Source organism: Glossina fuscipes, unplaced genomic scaffold, assembly GCF_014805625.2.
Source record: "Glossina fuscipes isolate IAEA_lab_2018 unplaced genomic scaffold, Yale_Gfus_2 42, whole genome shotgun sequence".
NCBI lineage: Eukaryota > Metazoa > Arthropoda > Insecta > Diptera > Glossinidae > Glossina > Glossina fuscipes.
Genome location: NW_023998426.1, coordinates 3,509,374 through 3,528,709, shown reverse-complemented (window position 1 = coordinate 3,528,709; position 19,336 = coordinate 3,509,374). Strand labels below are relative to the sequence as shown.

At 33.2% G+C, this 19,336-nt stretch overlaps 1 protein-coding gene across 1 annotated transcript in view; it reads left to right on the top strand.

Annotated features, from left to right (window-relative positions):
- Positions 1 to 19,336, top strand: part of LOC119636911 (multiple C2 and transmembrane domain-containing protein) — a 47,291-nt gene that overhangs the window by 5,611 nt on the left and 22,344 nt on the right. The window contains exon 2 of the mRNA XM_038032632.1: positions 4,619 to 5,658. Within this exon, the coding sequence (XP_037888560.1) occupies positions 5,628 to 5,658 (31 nt within the window). The 5' untranslated portion in view covers positions 4,619 to 5,627. The remainder of the gene's footprint in view (positions 1 to 4,618; positions 5,659 to 19,336) is intronic.

Sequence of the window (19,336 nt, the reverse complement as noted above, 5' to 3'; positions counted from 1 at the left end):
GACATTTTATGACGAAGATAAATGCAAAATTGCATTATGCGATTTGGTAGAGGGCATTTAATGCACGACCTTGTCCGACTATAACATTTCAAATTTTTTTTCATTATATGCCCTCATTATATGCAATCTTACATAATCTTGTGCTCATATATCGTTAATGTTTTGGTTTTCCTTTTCCCCATTTACGAGGATTTTGCTCATGTTCGTTCCACTTTTCTATATATTTAGTTAAACTCTTTGCTTCATTTCAAGCTTTCTTTCCAACTGCATATGCATCGGCTCTCCTGCTTTTACCTTAATCATATGAATCGTATGTCTTTCTTGCACTTTTTCAGTGTAAGTAAACAGCCAACACCAGTTAGAGTGTTCTACTTGACGTATGATGAATGTGCGATTATTTAACCTGAAGCTATTTATATAAACTCTTGCATTTCCTCTATTGTTTGCCGTTAATGTTGTGTAGCTCTTTTCCTCTCTCATTGTTTTAATGTTGGTTTGTTTGGCGTTATTGTTGACCTGTTAAGCGAAAACCGCTTAAATGACACTGTTTATGTGGCTGGAATAGTTAACGTTCAAGAATAGATATATTAATGCAATCAACATAAATAAATAGTTGATGTTATGTTATGCAGCAAAGTTAACTTTTATACTCAGTATAAATTAGATTTTTTTTTTTTTCTTTTATCATAAAGAATAAATAAATTGAATTACTTCACTCTACCCCTTTACTCTAAATTGTATGTAAATTCAAAGTGTATGTTGCGCATCACAATTTTTTAAAAAATACGCACATATATCTGCAGTAATGTTACCATTAAATGCACGCCTTTCAAAGCATCTTCTCATGAATTTTCTTTGTACTGCATTTTCGTAATGATGTCAAGTAATGATTGTGCAACTTTAAGTAGCAACAAAAGAAAGTTACATTTTTTTTCGAAAACTTCTTCTATGCTTACGTCTTATGAAAGTTCATAAGTTGCCAAGTAATTGCCTTAAATTTTTAGTTTTCCTAAATTTAAATTGCTTTCTAAAGGAAATTGCACTTCGCATTAGTCATTCTCAGTTTTCATTTCTCGTTATCCCCTCACCGAAGGAAGGGGTATAATAATTCATCATAAATTACATATATACTTGATCAGCGTCAAATTCTGAATATCTCCGTCTGTCCATAGTGGAAAATACTCCCTCGTCATCAAACTTGGCAGAAAAGTTGGAAGGTATTGCATGCACTTTAGTATTGAAAATGAGTCAAATCGTTCCAAGGACATGCACTAAGGGTACGAACGCCAAGTGAGCCCCTTTTGTCGAAATTTTATTTGTGTTGTGTTATTTTTAAGATAAAGATGGTAGGTACTGTCCTTCGTTTTTATGCAATATATTATTCCTAAATTTGTCTTAGCGGTTTATCAAACCTTAATTCTGCCGAAATTCCTTTCATTACAAAATGATCGTTCGTTTAGTTCGATGAGAAGTAGGCTCGCTTCGTAGGAAGGAATTCAATTTTCACAATGCACGCGAAATGAATTAAAAATTTCGCAGTGAGTGCATGCGAAGACTTGCAATGTGTCTGCCAATGGGAATATTATTTGTATACATGTCAGAAGCTTCTTTCATGGTGTTTGAGAAAACAAATACACTTGCATAATAAAGAGCCGTCTTTTACCGGCTTTAGATTCCACAAATTCATTTCTGAAAATCTGCCTTGTCTACGTCCCAACTCACTGCCCCAGGATATTATAGAAAATCGATATTTACTTTTTTTTTCACGGTTAACTTTTTAATAAGCTGATGGTGGGTTTAGAAGTTTCGGCCACATCGGAATAAAAATTTTTTGCTAATTTGAAAGTCACATAAATGAGTGCATCTGTGTATGTTGTATATATCTTGTTTATTGCATAGATAATACTCAAGGAGAACGCCGGCTTACACTACTTGTGGTAACAGCGTATTAAATTTTTGTAAATGTTTGGCAAAAGGCATAAGAAAATCATATAGACATAGTCTTTATTATACCAGCCCCAACTAGTTTAAAGGCAAGATTTGTCTGACATCTACCCATTTATTCTTTAATTCATGCGTCACTTTGATTCAATTTAGCTGGGTTGTCAAGGGCGAATTCTCTTCAAAATAAGTTGTAATCCAAACATTTTTTCAGCCACAGCTGCCAGAACACCGTTCCCTGTAGACGAAGGAAAAATGGTCCAAAGTTTAATAACCTAAATAATTAGCCTATTGGCAAGATTGGACATATAAGATAAACTGTGTTAAATTTGGCCCATTTATCAAAGGTCTATCGATATAAGGACTCTGAAGAAAATTTAGCCTTGATAAGGCAAAAAAACTCTAATTTTAAGTAAAAAATTCGACAGCAGCACCTGAAGGTTCTAGAAAGGTAAAGTGTGTGATATAGGGCGCTTATCATGTAAACTTTTCCAACAAAGACTTGAAACTCATATAAAAGCGAAAAAAACATACAAACGAATTTATCCCTCGTCATGAAAAGATGCCTTCTTATGTATTTAACTATTGCTTAGCTCTCAGTTTATTTCAATCCGTTTTTCATTTTTTTTTCAGCGTTAAGCACAAACCATTGGCATAGTTAACAAAATTCACTACAAGTCATAAATCTGTTTTTATGTCATTATAACGATTTTCAGTTTGCAGCTACGAGAATTAAACCGTTTTCTATTTTATATCAAAATGCCGAAAAGTCTTAAATATTTATAGAGTTGACCTATAAAATTGTCATTGATTACCATTTACAAGCGTTTAACTTTGAACCATCAAAAGCTTGCATTTCAGAAATTATTGAAAGAATTCATTAAAATAATAATAAAAGCCAATTATATGCGTACGAAATGAAACAAAGTGAGTGCAATGGCCATGAAAAGTTTGTGCTTAACTTAAATTGCAGTTCTCTACCTCAAACATTTTGAGCATATTGTGTGAAAAAATTGTTTTTTTTTTTTTTTGTTCTCACATTCAACTGCAACCTTTTTCAGCTAATTTCAAGGAAAAAACAACATAATATTGCTTTGCTTGTATGCTGCCTCATAAAAAGCAGATGCTTAGATAGCATATATTTTTGTGTAGGCTATTGTTTGGAAAAGTGAAACAATAAACACTAAATAGTGAAAAGCATTACACAGCCAAAGATTGGGTTAGCGAAAACGTCATGACGTCATGGTGTCGCATTTCAGTTCCTTGATTTACTCTCTAAATCGTACTGCTATCGTAGTCAATTAAAAAGAAATGCCCTTACTTGATACTTGTTGATAAATATGACTTCATAGTCTTAGAACTGCGTGTTGGCGAAACGCATTACGACCTTTTTCACAGACCAATACTCTGAGCATGAGATATAAAAAAAAAAAACAAAATATTTTCCCTTACCGGTGTAAATAAACATTTTGCGCAATGATACGATTAAAACAAACAACATGTAAAAGTTAATTAGTTATCATATTGCATAGGACAGAACTACTGATGCAAATATTTCAAATTTTTTAAATTCAAACAACCTATTATTTTCGTAGAGGAAACTAAATGAAAACTTGGCGAGCCATAGGCCGCCATTGAATACCCTATACCCCCCTGTGTTTGATACAATTGTGCATATAACGAGTTTTCAACATAAGGTGTTATATGAAAAGTGCTCGGAAATCGGTAAAATCGGAACCATTTTCAATAAAGTTTACCGTTGCTTCGAAATGCGTCGATGTACTAAATTTCATAAAAATATCTTAAAAATTGCGAGGTTAAGCACAAAAATACTAGGCGGACAGATGGACATAGAATCGTAATTAAAAATGGATCCAACTCAAATCCTTCTGAGTGTTATCCCACAAGTGGTGTAGAGTAGAACAAATCCAAAATTTAAGTTGGACTGGATATGTGTGATAAATAACTTATATGCTACTCAATAACTTTATTACCACTAATTCCGAAGTAGACTGAGAAGGAAAGAACTCTCTTCTCTTTGCATAAGTAACTATATATTTTTATATATATTGGTATTATAAGAACGTTAGACTAAATGATTAGTCATATTATGCGAGTAAACGAGAGAAATATATATTAACCGTAGAACTACTTTTACCGACATGGGCTTAACTTGACGCACAATCTTCATGGGGTCCACATAATGACAAAAATAAACGAAAGAGAGTGAAATTTCGTGCAAAATATGCCTTGAGCAATTGAGAACCTTTGAAAAGTGGATACGATCTACCTAGACACAGGCCCACAATCTAACTTGTCCGCGGCTAACGATAAAATATTTTTGAAATTCATTTCCAATTAGGCGAATAACATAATAGTGAATGCGGGAACAGTAGAAAACAAACCATAACTCGAGAGCACTATTTCAAAACGTTTCTCTGAAAAAAGACTGCTAATAGAAATTATCGAGTCCTATCGTGTAAAAAAATCAGAACGTAACATATGTGCAACAAATGTGCTTCTGGTAAGCGAAATTAATTAAATATTTTACTTATGTTATGTGCTAGGATCCTTACGCTCTCCTAGTAGGCTGCGTATGCAACACATTATTTATTAAAAGTTTTTTAAAAAACCTTGTCTTGTCTTTAATTCGGAATTTATTATGTATTTTATACAGTGATTGCAAATCGTTCGTCCTATGGATATATACGAAAATAATAATAATAAACTCTTGTTCGAGCAACTTGCGATAAATACAACTTGACTGCAAAATAAAGCGAATCTCATGCGGTGGCATTTACGTAATCACTGGAATATTTATCAACAGGAATACAAATATTTTTGTGCTGAAATTGACTGATTTTAACGCCGTGCAATTAAAGGCCATTCCTCACCCACACATGTTAAACATAAAATAGCGGTCGTTATAAACAATCACGGAAGGAAGAGAGGAAGAGAGAGAGAGAGAGAGAGAGTTCATATCAAAATAACCTCAACTATGGCGACTGATGAGTAGTAATTTGAATTTACATGTAAAACATAAACAAAAGCAACGGCTCATGTGGGAATGGAGAAAACTTATTAACTAAATAGGACCAGTAGTAATTAGAAAGCGCAACAAACCTAATAACTTTAATAATATGCAACAACTAGCCTTACATTACGTAAACAATGTCATGGAATGATTACGCGTTAAAGATAAAAAATGTATTATACCCATGGCCCAATTATCAGAATATTTACAGTTTGTGACACCTGTGAAATAATCGCATAAGAATTTCCTAAACGTACTTATAACGAACTGCACAAAGGCTATTTTAAACTTAGACCGGTTCGTTTCCAGTAAAATATTTATCTAAAAAACAATAGTAAGCCAATGTACCCGCACGCCTTATGATGATGAATCACTAGCACCGTACCAATGGTAACTCGTTCAACGACATATCTATAATAATTAGTTTGAAAGAAAAAGAAAATCTACACATATATGTATCTTTGTCTACAACCAAGGGAATCAACTTGAATCAAATTTTGCTGCTGTCTATGCCTTCCTTCCTTCAATCTTTCCATACGTCCGCATTTCATTGCAAGTAAAAGCTGTAATCAAGAATAATTGTTGCCTTGTCAAATTGTTGTCGCCGTCGTCGTCGTCATCGTCGTCGTTATATCCAGTATTCAACGTAATAATGTCGGATAATTTTATTGTCACCTCAACAGGTAAGTAAACTATATTTGTTTATTGTTATTAACATTGTCTTCTCTTGCCTTTGTCTTTTTTTTTTTTTTTTTCTTTTTTTTTCACATTTTTTAAAAATTTTTTTTTTTTTTTTTTTTTTGTTACATTCTCTTGAACTTGGTTTTCATTTTTCATTGTCTAGGATTAAGGTTGCGTGTAAGGTATAGGTCGGATACTATTTGCTATTTCTTTTCTCACAAGGAAATCGATTTATTGTTCTTTGATATATATATATATATATATATATATATATATTTTTTTTTTTTTTTAAGAAGGAAACTTTGAGGTCGTATCGAATAAACAACAACAATAACTACAAAAACAAATGCAAGTAAATTAATCGTTTAACCCCTTAAGTATTTTGTTTGTTTGCATTGAATCGAATGTACAAAGTAAGCAAACAATAAAATTGAAAGACAATAAGTAGACATTTCAAATATCGATGTACTCGATGTACACTTCATTTGGATTAATTAAGCTTACGACGACAGCCTTTTAAAGATCATCAATTATCTTAAATTTGTTCCATGCTTGTAATATTACTAATAATCATCGATGCGTAATTAATAACTCACTCACATGCAATATATAGAAATAACTTAGGTGGAAATGCGGGGAAGAAGTCTTCTGCAGTTAATGGATTACACGTAGGTGTTGAAAGATTTTTCCAATATCCTTTCAATATTGAGATTAACATAGAGAAGTGAAGGTAGAAGAAGAAGAAGAGAAGTATTTTTACTAAAACTTATTTAAGTGAAGGTAATAAATTCTTTGACAAAAATAAGATGAGTATTAGTAGGTGGTCATCCCATGCATCTTAATAAAGTTATATATTTCATTGATATTACGTTCTGCAGATGCCTGGACGGTGTCACTGCGAATGCAAATCTTTGAATAAAGATAGACAGAGAAACAACAAGTTAAAACACTATAATGGACGCATCATTAAATAATTAACATCACTTCTCTCACTTCAGTTACATAAAATATTATGCGGAAAATGCTGCGACCTGAACCATTGTTAACAGCGTTCATCTTTGGGCCAAAACACATTGGTATAGCAAATTGCATCAAAGTACTACAAAAATTGCCACCTATAGGTTGACCACAGAGAAGCAAGACGGACAGATGGACAGACAAATGTAAATCGATGTAAAAAGTGATTTTGAATCTAAAGCTGGATCTGACTCAACCGCTTCTGAGTGTTGCATACATCCGTAAAAACCATAATTGATGAAGGGGACGATCCTGTAAACATTCATACATGTGTAAATATACATATAATTATCAAAACTGTAATCCTTTCCTCCATGCTTTATACTACTGCGGGTTGGTCTTTCACTACTTATTGTCAATATCTATTGCAAATGATCAATAATCTTCCGTAGCATTTTCGGCCTTTTAGTCTGTGCAAAATCTTACGATCAGTAGACTTATTGTAAACAACATTACGAACATGTCACCATTCATCAGCCATTTTTTTGCTTGTATTCTTTGTGATGTAGAAAAATTTTTACTGAAGACGCTTATTGGGCCTGCGCGAGAGCGTGAGAGACTGAGAAAGCGGCTACTATTCTAGAGTATCAATTTTGACACAATACCATGAACGCTATAACGAGAGAACACACTGACTTCTCTAAAGACTAGTGACCGGTCACAATGTCAAAATAGGGCTGTTAGTACCAACTTAAAAATGCCGTCTCCTTTTTCTTTACTTTTTTTTATATTTTTCTTTCTAACTCATATAGTTTTTACTCTCTTATCGTCCCTTTATATGCAATCTTATTGATAACTATATTTAATTCGATTTGTAAAGGAGAACAAACACTTACTCTTACGCTCCTCAACTGGTTTCATATTGTAAGAAGATTTTTATAATTAAATATATGCGCCTGAGTGGCTGCGTAGGCAAAAGATCTCGACCAGCAAGTTAATGGCCTTGGATTTAAATTTCAAATCCGGTAGAGTTTTTAACAAGACCGACATAGCCTTAGCTGCTACAGATTTAAGACTTTAGTCTTCGAATTTATTCCTGTGACTAAATTAGTAACAATAATAATATAATTTTATAAACACAAATACAAACGTGTATATAAACATAAACCTAAATATAAAAATATATGTATTAATATATATTACAAAGTGAATCTAGTTTATATATTATGTTGTTAATCGTTGTTTGGTTTAAAAACGGGTAGTGGATCCAGAGTCATCATTAAATACCCTATATCAATCTAGAGTTGCACAATTAACAAATTCGCAAAACAAGACGTTATATAGAAATCGGTAGAAAAAATGGTGCGATCTCAACCAATTTCAATAGCTAAAGTCCTCGGGGCCAAACACATTGGTATACTAAATTTCGTCAAAATATCTTAAAAATGTGGCATGTGTAGAGTGAACACACAAAACAAGGACAGACAGACAGACAAATGAAATAATTCTTCACCGGTCGGCATAATAAAAGACGGGTCTTTTTCAAGTGTTTCTGTGTGTTGCATACCTTCGCACAACCTTAATATGCTCTCGTATACGACAATTGCTACAATATATGAAGATATTATTAATATAATAATAATTTTTCACAATTTCTACAATGATTGCGTAATGCTTTGACAAGTCACTAGCTTGTTCTAATAAATGGCCATTTAAATTGAAAGAAAAGATGAATTTTAGTGAAAAACTTTCGTCACAACATAATTCGATTTTTGTTTTACAACTAATACCATTTCGAAAACAGAGAAGCGAAAAATTGCCAGGGGAAGAGACAAAAAGGCGACCAGGTACACGCTTAAAATGCTTTGCTTACAAAGTATTCGAATTAAAGCGTTTTTCATATCAATGTTTATAATAAATAAAACTTTATTTAATAGAGCTTAACCTTAAAAGCATTAGATTTGCTTCATAAATTTTATAGCATTGAAAACCACATTGCTCTCGTTTACTTAAAATTAAAATTGAAATAAAGCAGAAGAAAAGAGAACGATTAAGTAAGACATTGAGGCTTTATATTAAAGATATGCCACAAATACGAAAATATTACATTTATGCAACTTTAGTGCTATTAATCGTACTCAGCATTTATGGATAAAACATATGAGAAATTACTCCAAGATTAATGGTAGCAGCTGAACTAAAGAAAATTGCAAATATACACTAAAGCTGGTTTATATCAAATCAAGTTTCTTATGCAGACAAAGTCATTTTTCATAATTAATTTCTGCCAATTATGGGGAACCAATGATGAACAGGTTTAGCTGTGTATTCCGAGTAGAACCAGTTTGAATGTGCCTTTCGGCCAAAACATCATCAATTTCATCAAAATATTTCTAAAATTGCGACCTGTACGTTGAACACAACGAAAAAAGGCAGACAGATTGACAGACAGGTAAACGGACAAACGAACGATGGATATAGTAAAAAGTGGACCTTACTCATGTCTGCTGTGTCTTGCACACAACCACTTAAACTTAATATATCCTTGTAACAATAGTGGTGTAGGACATAAATAATATACTTTTCTTAAATAACATAAAAATGTTTTTATGTTTAGGTAAGAAGTTTCCAGATTAAATAATTCATAGATTAGATCACAAACGCCTTGTATTATTATTAAAGCAATTTGTTGTCTTTTTCCAACTTCAAAAACATCCCATAGGACTTTCTGCATTTAATTTTGTTCTTTTAATTTTTCTTTTCTTAATGACTTTGTTTTCTTCTCGCACACCAAAGCAATGGTCATTAAATAATTAAAACTGATACGCTAAGGAATATAATGAACTAGAAATGTCATAGGTAAGAAGCAGTAATCAATTCGTCTTAATAGCATTTGAGATATTTGAAAACCAAGGATAAGACAACTTTAGCTGACCAAAGGATAATCATAGAAAAAGAAGAAGTTTATTATATCGAAAGATAGCAGAAAGAATGCGGAGTAGATTCATCATTCCGTTTGGAATTCTAAGAAATATTTACCACCTATAACCTACACTACTGTGTTTAAAAGGTAAAGTGCTACGCTTAGTTTCAAAGCATGCACGCTTCGAATAACAACATTATTTGTGTTTGTTTAGTTTGGTACAACTGTTAGTAATGGCGGACGGAAAAAAAGTTTTAAGCAATTGTGTTAAATTTTTGTTTGGAAATTTTCAACACAAATAAATTTATAGAGCAAAAAATTCATATTAAATTGCATTTAAAAAATAAATTCACATTGTTAGAGGCATTGAGAACGTGATGAGAACTTTATCGATCAAAGCAATCAAAAGTTTGCACATGTTACAAGGATTTTAGAAAAAGCAGAGAAACTGAAGAAACCGCTTGAAGATGGAATTCGATCGACCTCAATAACTGAAAACAAATACTAAGGATTTTGTGCTCATCGATCGTCAATTAAATGTTAAAGACTTTGTAGACATAGTTTGACCGTCAGTTGAAACAATTTCCTCGATTTTAAAGAACGTTTTGCAATTAGTCCTGTTTGTCTTCTCTTTTTCTTCCAACGTAAGCCAATTTATTATTTTTTTTTTTTTTTGAAAGCAGTGTCGTGTTTTAGTGGCTTAAGAGATATTGTGTATAAGTCATCATGTCAATCAGTTATAAGGAATAGCGATCGAACGTGGATTTATCCTTTCTATCCAGAAAAAGCTTAACAATCGGGCGAATATCCTGCTACGGTTGAAGAGACACCCAAAAAGAATAACCAAAGACTTTATAGCGAGCCACGCCGCCTAATTATTCAAATCTCGACTTTTCAAAATGAGGCCTTATATGCGGATTGGTCGAAACAATAGTACGATCGAATTCATATTAATTAGTATTCGTCCTTGAGTTGAAACAAAATCAAATATCTCAAAAACTGCGACATATAGGTAGAACGCGGAATACAGGGTCAGATGGGCAGACTAGTTTAGATCGATTCAAAAGTGATCAATTGGTTTATCTAAAGCGTGTCAAGATAAATTCGCATTTAATTAGCAACGACACTTATCAACTAACTTAACAAAGTTCTGTAAACGTGCCAATGAGCTGTTAGGGTTAACGAGCCCTTAGGGTTAAGATATAGCAAACTTGCAAAGTAGAAACCGCAAAAAATTTCAGAATCTATATAAAAGCACCTTTCAGATAAGATGAATAAATTCCAAAGCTGCTTCTCGATACCATTTTTACCAAATTTTGAAATATGATGTGTAAGCATAACCCGATTATGGGAAATTGTCAAATTCGAGAGATGTCTACAAAAATACAATAATAATATGGACGAATTAGAATTACCAGTCCAACTATATCTTAATCCTAATTACGCCCTAATAGAGCGCTGTGTTTGCGAGTTAAGTTCGCATTTATCTTCATATCCTTGTCTATCTAATGCGCATTCGCACAAACTTAAAGTGCCCTTAAGGGTGCCTCGAGTTATGTACGCTATAAAAGCCCGCAAACGCCTTAATGCTTGGTTTTGCTTTGACCAACGCAGCACCCCTTATTTCAGGCGCGTCCAAGAGTAATTCTGTCTTGTGAATTTTGTCAGAATTTTTTTATCATCCTAAGGCATCTCTTAAGTGTTCAAAGTTTTTCAATGATTGGAGGTTGAATTCTATTTATATCCGTCTAAATTAATTCATTTTTCGATTGGCATTACTCCAGAAAACTATTCAAAACCACACTCGCAGTTTTCTCAGAGCTACGTCTTTCGCATTGTGTATATGTCTAGTGCTTCCATTTTTCAATGGATTCACTTTCAAAATATTTTTTCAATTTTTTTTTTACCTAAAATTGAAAAAATTTTCTGGAAAATCAATATTTTCACTATTTGTTGAGTAAGATTTCCAGGATATTTTTTCATTTTTTAATAAAAAATTTGACATTAAAGAAGGAGTTATGCGAAACAGAAACAAGCCATTATTCTGCGCAAACGGCGACGTAGCCATTTAGTTTTTGATATAAGCAAAACAACTTTTTTTTTTTTAAATACATTAAACTTGATCTCTCGTAAATAACTTCGACAAAATGATCGCAAATTTCATTCATCATAAGATAACGTTGCTTTTTCATTATGTTTTATTAAAGATTAAATTTCATTAGATTTATATGTCAACACAATCGTAAAATTGCAGTGACATTTAAGGGCAATAGTTCTCATGTTTTCTCAAAGGGGTTTAATATTCAACGCTGATGTTATGTCACGCTGTTGACTTTTTTTTACGTTGGTTTCGTCATTTGAGTAAAAACATGTAAATTGTGCAGTGAGTACCCTTTAGTGTATGCATTTTTTGAATTCACCCTCTGCCACTTATGTATGCATCTATTTTTAAAGTCACCGCCACCCAATGGGACAAATTATTGTCCTTGTTCTCTTTGTAACATCAAACATATAATTAAGAATTTGTATATATCCTCTAGTCATCCTATCGAGCATGTAATTCAAAGCTTTTCCTTCACTATCGACACTATTCCGGTCAATTGGAAATGCATTTGACTGAAATTTTCACCGAGAGTGAGAATTTTAACATTTGACAAGACAAAGATGTGTGTTATATTTAAAAAATACATGGACTAATACAGGGTCCGGCTTACGATTCTCATTATAAAGCACTTTTGGATTAATGGTTCCCGTTATCGATCAATCGTACAATGCGTGTTTTTCCTTACTTGAACCAGGCTTAAATATACAGCCAGATTCGTGAAAACGGACCTGTCTCAAGTTGTTGTATATATTCACTCAACCTTAATATAAATTATACCAAGCAACCGTATAAATAAAATACGCGACTACCACGTCGGTGTTCGCGAGCTTAAATCTCATTGGGTTAGAGCAAATATGGTCGTTAACCATAGTAACTGCTCAGTCCACTCCTTTCTTCTTTCTCTCCACTTCTTTCTAACTGGCACTGCTTTGCACCTGCAAGGGGAATCGCCCCAGTGCTTTATATACTAAAAAAAAAAAGGATAGGAAATACCTATCACGGGTGATGCAGCGCACATAGTTCGATATACATATGATACATACAAGTGATTCAGGCTAACTAACGTCATTTCCTTCCTTCAATCCAAACTTTACATATTCTTCGGAGTGCCTAATCCCTTATTCCCAAAAAAGTAGTTGAAGAAGTTGAAGTAAGGAAACATGTACTGCTAGTTGACTTGGGAACTTGGAACGATTTCGCTTAGAATTGTGTACAGTTTCATCTCGACACAAAAAAATATCCATTCAGTAATGAACCATCAACAACGTCGAGCCCAAAGCATGTAGAATAAGTTAAGCGAGGATGCTTTCAATCTTATCTTAACCAGAAATATCAATTTTCCGATAACAGAATGTTGGGTATGCAAAATTCGTCCCAAATTAGATTTAGTTACCTTACTGTTTTTATCATGAAAAATAATAATAATGAGCGTAAACATTTTATAGCGTTGCAGCCTCCACATTTTCGGTACTTTACGTAATTTTCCTTAGTTTTTCTTTCAAAATAAATCTTTATATAGTCATAGTTAACATAGTTAAATACATAGAAATTTTCTTCCTCTACATACATTCAGTGTGCTAAGAATAACAAAACCCTGGGGAAAATGTTTAATATGACAAGGGTGTGAAGATAAATTCGACTTTAACTAGCAAAGATACCTACCATGTCGGTTAACAAAACTCTATTAACGACTTAACAGAGCTCCGTTAAATAATAACAATTGAAATAAAGTTGGATTTGAAAGCCTACTCCATATTAAAAAAAGGAAAACATTTTTGTGGACATTTTACAAATCTCTATTAAAATACCTTTCAAACAAACTAAATAAATTCACATTCCGACTATCGAAACTATCTTTAACGGTGTTTTGAAATTTGGTATGTTGGCGAAAAATGGATACAGAAAACCACCAAAATTTGAGACTCTAGTGCGGCCAACCTAGAAAGTGTCGCCTATATTCATCTATATCACATGAATCTATATAAAAGTAGCTATACAATGGGCAAAAAAGATACAGAGTTTTCTCTCAGGAACTATCAACCTCTAAAGCTTTCTCTACGTCGTTATCAACGCCATTCCCTACATCATTCTCTAATCGACTGTCCACGTCAATTATCTACCTCATTCTCTACATCTTTCTGGATGTGGTTGTCTACGTTATTCTCTACACCAATTGTCTACTTCATTCCCCATATCAATTACATAAAGCACACAGATGACTTTCAAAGAATCCCAAAACACGTATTTCCCTGTTTTCCTAAAAAAGGAGAAGGAGAAAAGGACATTTACAATAACAGACGAATTGTTTTACTAGAAAAATTTTAGAAAAATGAGAGCAGTTTATTAAAAACTTAATTTTAATTATTTAACAGATCTCTGTTAAGGCGTTAAAAGAGTTTTGTTAACAGTTATGATAGGTGTCTTTGCTAGTTAAATTCGGATTTATCTTCATACCCTTCGAAATAAGGGCCATTCTCCACCCCCCCAATTGTCTCCTTCACCTCAGAGACCTCGAAGTTAAGTTCGAGTGCCCCTAAGCTACTTTTTCTCTTAAAAAAAAAAAAAAAAATTTACTGCATTTTTCCTTTCTTTTTGCGTGTGTATAAATGCGTAATTAATTGATTAATGGAGTTTGTACCGAGTTTTTCTTTCATCCGAGCACGAATTTATTTTCAGTCACAAAAATACCTTCTATTAATTTTTTCATTGTTGCTTTCAAAAATTCTTAAATCCCGGGCAATCATTTTATTTTTTCTCGATTGCGATCTTCTCCTTTCACACTTCTGTCGTCACTCTTTGTTCTTCCTCTTCTTTCTGTTTTTCTTTTCAGGCATGCCAATTTCCCATGCCTGCCAATTATGTTGTTCCTAGTCATTTTTTGTCATTTAAACTAACAACTCGGCATTCTACAGGGTTGTATTTGTGACTAATGTGACAATCTACTTCTCAATATCATTTCATTAGTTAAATTAATTTAAAAATTTTATTTATGATTTCTATTGATTTTTAAAAAGAAAGAAGAAGCTAAACTCAGAATTTTTAAGGTACGTTGTTTGCTTCTTCCTTTTTTTCACTTTCTTTTGTTTTTTTTTAATTTCTAATTAAAAATTTATTGATTGCCTTTCTTTTGTATTCTTATACCATTGTGTTTTCCTACAAATGCACTTTTAATTAGTAAAAGAAGTTTTTAGAAAGACGTTTTCGGAATTAAGTTGCCTTGCACGCAACTTTTAAATATATTGGTTTGTAACCTTATCTTTGTAGATTAATCGTCCAATGTTCTTTTCCTTTCTCAGCTCTACCCCTCTGTGTGTATTTGTTCGTTTATTGTTTTTGCTCTTACCTTGCTAATTAGTTAGCAGGGAAGTATCCGCTTTCATCATCGGCAGAGATACACCAATTTAACGATTTCGCCTGTCACCATTGTGCCTTAAGGCCTCTAAAGCTATGCATAGTATATAGGTTTTTGCAAAACTGAGGTGCATGTATCATAGACGAATTCATATATACAGGCCTGAACGCGTGCGCTGTGTACAAATAAGAACTGCACGTCTTGAGTTATTAACCTTATCGGGGTAAACTTGTGAGACTTCAATTTTTTGATTATTACCTCTCCGAGAAAATATTTCTTTACTTTACGTTAGAGTAACAATTAGAATGGAAAAAAAGTGGTAAAAACATTATAATGGGATACAGTCCATCATTAAATACCCTATACCACTGCGCTTAATATTATTAGTCATACACTTGGCTTTATATGAGAAATAGATGAAAGAGGGGCCCCATCCGAACCATTTTTAATGGGGTTCGTCATCGTGGCGAAACATGGCGGTGCACAAAATTTCGCCAAAATAACTCAAATGTGAAAACACAAGCATACAAAACGGACAGATGGACAGACAAGTTCAGATCGATTGAATATAATAGAAGGTGAGCCTATATCGAGTACTTCAAGTATAATTCGCCCCAAAAAAGTTGATAAGCTAAGTTTAAATGAAACAAACATTTTCAAGCTTTCAATTTTTACTTCATTACTAATGTCTTTGCAAGTGCCATTTTCTAATCTAATTTTTGATATTGGACAGTCCCAGCACGAGAATATCTACTCTACTATGCTTAATCTTCAAATATTTTCAGAAAGCCACATAAATTAAATGGGTAATAAGCGGTTGTTAGATAAATATGCAACATCTGCTTTGGATCTCTGCTTTTTCAAGAAATTCCGACAGGTGTTTCTCTACACAATAAATAGAAATAATAATGAAAACTTAACTATTATTGATCCATTTATGTTAAATTTAAATTGTGTGCTAAATTCTATCCTTAAATGATTAATGAAATATGAAATAATGAAATGAAATAATGAAACTACAGATTTTTGCTTATTTCAAAATTCCCTCTCTGTTGGAGTCAACTTTTTTAATTACCGCCGGTTGCTTCAGCTCATAAGCCATAAAAAATAACATTTTCACTTTGCAGCTGTTTTTATTAGAAAATATTTTTATGAGAATTTATATACTTTCTTGCTTTCTTCTTTCACATTTATATAACGTTTCACCACATTATGCATTTATATGCTATAAACTATTTAAGAAGCATTCTCAAGGTGAGGCGACCTGATGGAATTATTTAAATTAAGAACATTTCCATTTTCTTGAATTGATCGCAATGCCGATACAATTTTTTTTTCCGTTTTCAATATGAGCGAACACTCAAAAGATTCCTCCTTAACATCTAACACGGTGAGGGTAGGAATGAAATGATGAATCAGCAAGAAATAAGCAGTGTGACCAAACGCGCAGTTAATAAGTGTTACGCCTTTACCGATTAAGCGCTCACTACAGGTATGACAAAGTATGATTTAACGCACTGAAGTCAAGGATCGCCAATGAGCTCTTCACTTAACTTGGGCCATGAAGCCAGTCTTTAAAATTCCTGGTAAGCGATTCGAGAATAAGACAAGCAAAATTTATTAGTTCGTTCGTTCGGTTACGAAAACTTCTAACGACGGGTCAATGGGAACGTAAAAAAAAGCAAATAAAGCAAATCATAGACCGATCGTAGCTGGAAGCTTTTAGAATTTTGCAGGGTTATCCGCTGGCCACAACCGCAAAACATATTAATAATATTAACAAGCAAATGATGAAATAAAATTATGCAGCTGACATCTTGTGGCTCTAGGGAGTCGTGACTTGCCGATCGCAGTGACTTGAATATTCACAAAGTCGTCTGTTAGTGCATGCATATTTCAACATTGCCTTCAACAACGAACGAAGGGGAGGAACCCGTTCTAATTCCTGTAGTAATGCAGGATTGCCTTATCACTCGAAGTTTATTTTAATGTTACTACTGGACTTCAATGTCTAAAGATATGTTACTCACAAATCCTACAAGGTAATTATAATTCGGTTATATGAACATAAGTTCTCACTCGTAGGGCTTGGACCTTTAAGATACAAAGTGAATTGAAAAAGTAACTTCGATAGGTAGTTTAAAAAAAAAAAAAATAGATCAACTATTGGAGAACCATGTATATTTTATTTCCATTTTTAAAGGTAGAACTCGCAAGATTAGCCAGTTTTAAGCCAGACCAAGCCTATCTCTTTATTGAAGACATCTGTCTGCACTCAAATTATGGTGCACTAAGGTTAAAAACGCCCTGCGAGAATGTATATAGTTTACGTACGTTGAAACCTATTCCTTGCTTTAGAAGTTTGTGGACACAGAAAATATATTCCCCTACAATAAAAGGTTACTACATGGATTTGTCAAAACCATTTTATTAAGAAATGTTTTGCAAGTTGCTTGGCCTATTTTCTATTCCATTTCCATAATATATCTGCACCAATGATAAATCATATCATCGATCCCTCTTGTAGAACATCGAACATATGGCTGTACATGGAAGCACTTCGTCATTTGGAAGAACTAAGTTTCACCAGCTGTCTGTCCTAATATTGTACTGTTTCAGCAAACGACATGAATTTAACACAAGTGGTGAGGAAATTATATTCTATCGTAACCGAATCTTTTACACCCATCACCGTTGCCCTGAAAAGGACAAAACAAGCAAAACGGGGTAAATTTCCATGCTCTATAATATAGATGAATATTTTCTATTTTGAGCCGATAGCCTGTGTTGCTAGTGCTCAATGTCTCTTTTTTTAGTCTAAGAATTCAATTCATTAGTCTAAAATTAAAATAATAATAATAATAATAATTTTCTATTTTCAAAATAAAAGTTTTTGATAGGCGCATAGGCCTTGTAGGCGTGTCCTTGAAAAGTTTAGGTCACATGCAAATTTTTTGCAAATTTGCAGGCGATATTTTCATTTTCACTAACAAGGAATGTTTACCAGAGATCCTACAAAGTTGGACACACGAACAGGTGGAGACACGGACATGCTTAAGTGCATTCCAAATTTGAAATTGGCCAAGAGTTTATACAAATTATCGAGTTTTTGTAAAAAATGAGATTGTGACACGCATACCTTTTGAAAAAGGTGGGTTTTCTCAGTTTACGTGGCACTGTGCGCGTGTATTTCGACCGATTTGGCCTACTTACAATTCCACGCTGCGTGAAAAAACTTCCAATGTTTCTGCCAAATTTCAGGTCGATAGCTTCAGTTTTGCTTTTAGCTTTCAGTTTTCAGACGCATAAACGAACAGATGGACAGATGCTTAAATCGATTCATAATTTGATGCTCATCAAGACTATATATATATAGTGAGGTCTCTGAAACTTCCTTCTGGGCGTTGAAAAGGTTTTAATAAAATCAATATACCTCTCATTCTTCCGCAATGGATATAAAAAATCTTTGTTTAAAGATAGAAATACACGTATGTTGTTGTACAATAGATGTACTTTCTGCTAAGTAAGCACAAGAGCTATTATACTAATCCACAACTGTATCTCCGCAATAAAAGTTTACGTCGCAATTGATCAACTGGGAATCTAGTTAAGATGATAGACTTAGGATTAGACTATGATGCAGTTCATTGAAATTCATTTACATTCGGATGGTTACAGGCAGAGTCATGAAGTGCACAGGTTATATGTGTGCTCATGGCATCTTCCTAGAATTAAGCCCTTAATCAAAATGTATGAAATCAAAAAAAAAACTTGAAACACATCAATGCATAGGCTCAATAAAAGAACACCGTCACCCCGTGTTCAGGCGCATTCATGTGGTCTCCATAAGTAATTTGCAAAATAAAATATTTATAAGAATTTCATCGAGCTGTGTGTGTGCATCAGTAGGAGAAAAGGAAAGAAATTTTGCAGAGAACGGTTAACTCGAAACATCGACGTCTTCGTAAATCCTCCGCAATTATTTGCTTTAGTAATAATGAACTTGCATTTATGCAAACTGAAGCTTTTGTTAAATTTATTTTTCCTTAACGTCTTTTTCTCTTTTAAAATTTAAAAAAAAAAATAAAAAAAAAAAAAAACTATATATAGGTGTCGTTTGAATATTATGTCTCAGTGTCTGTGGCTTGTTGACGAGAGCATTAATGCAGTGATGAATTTCTCATACTTCCGTTGCAGAAACAAAAAAACACTTAACACATTTATCAAAAAAAAAAAAAAAAACACACACACACACACAAATTTTTCTATTCACCCGACTATGCGCTTTCATGAGAATTTATACACAAATACGTGCGTTTGTTCCTTCCACTTAAATTTCGGTGA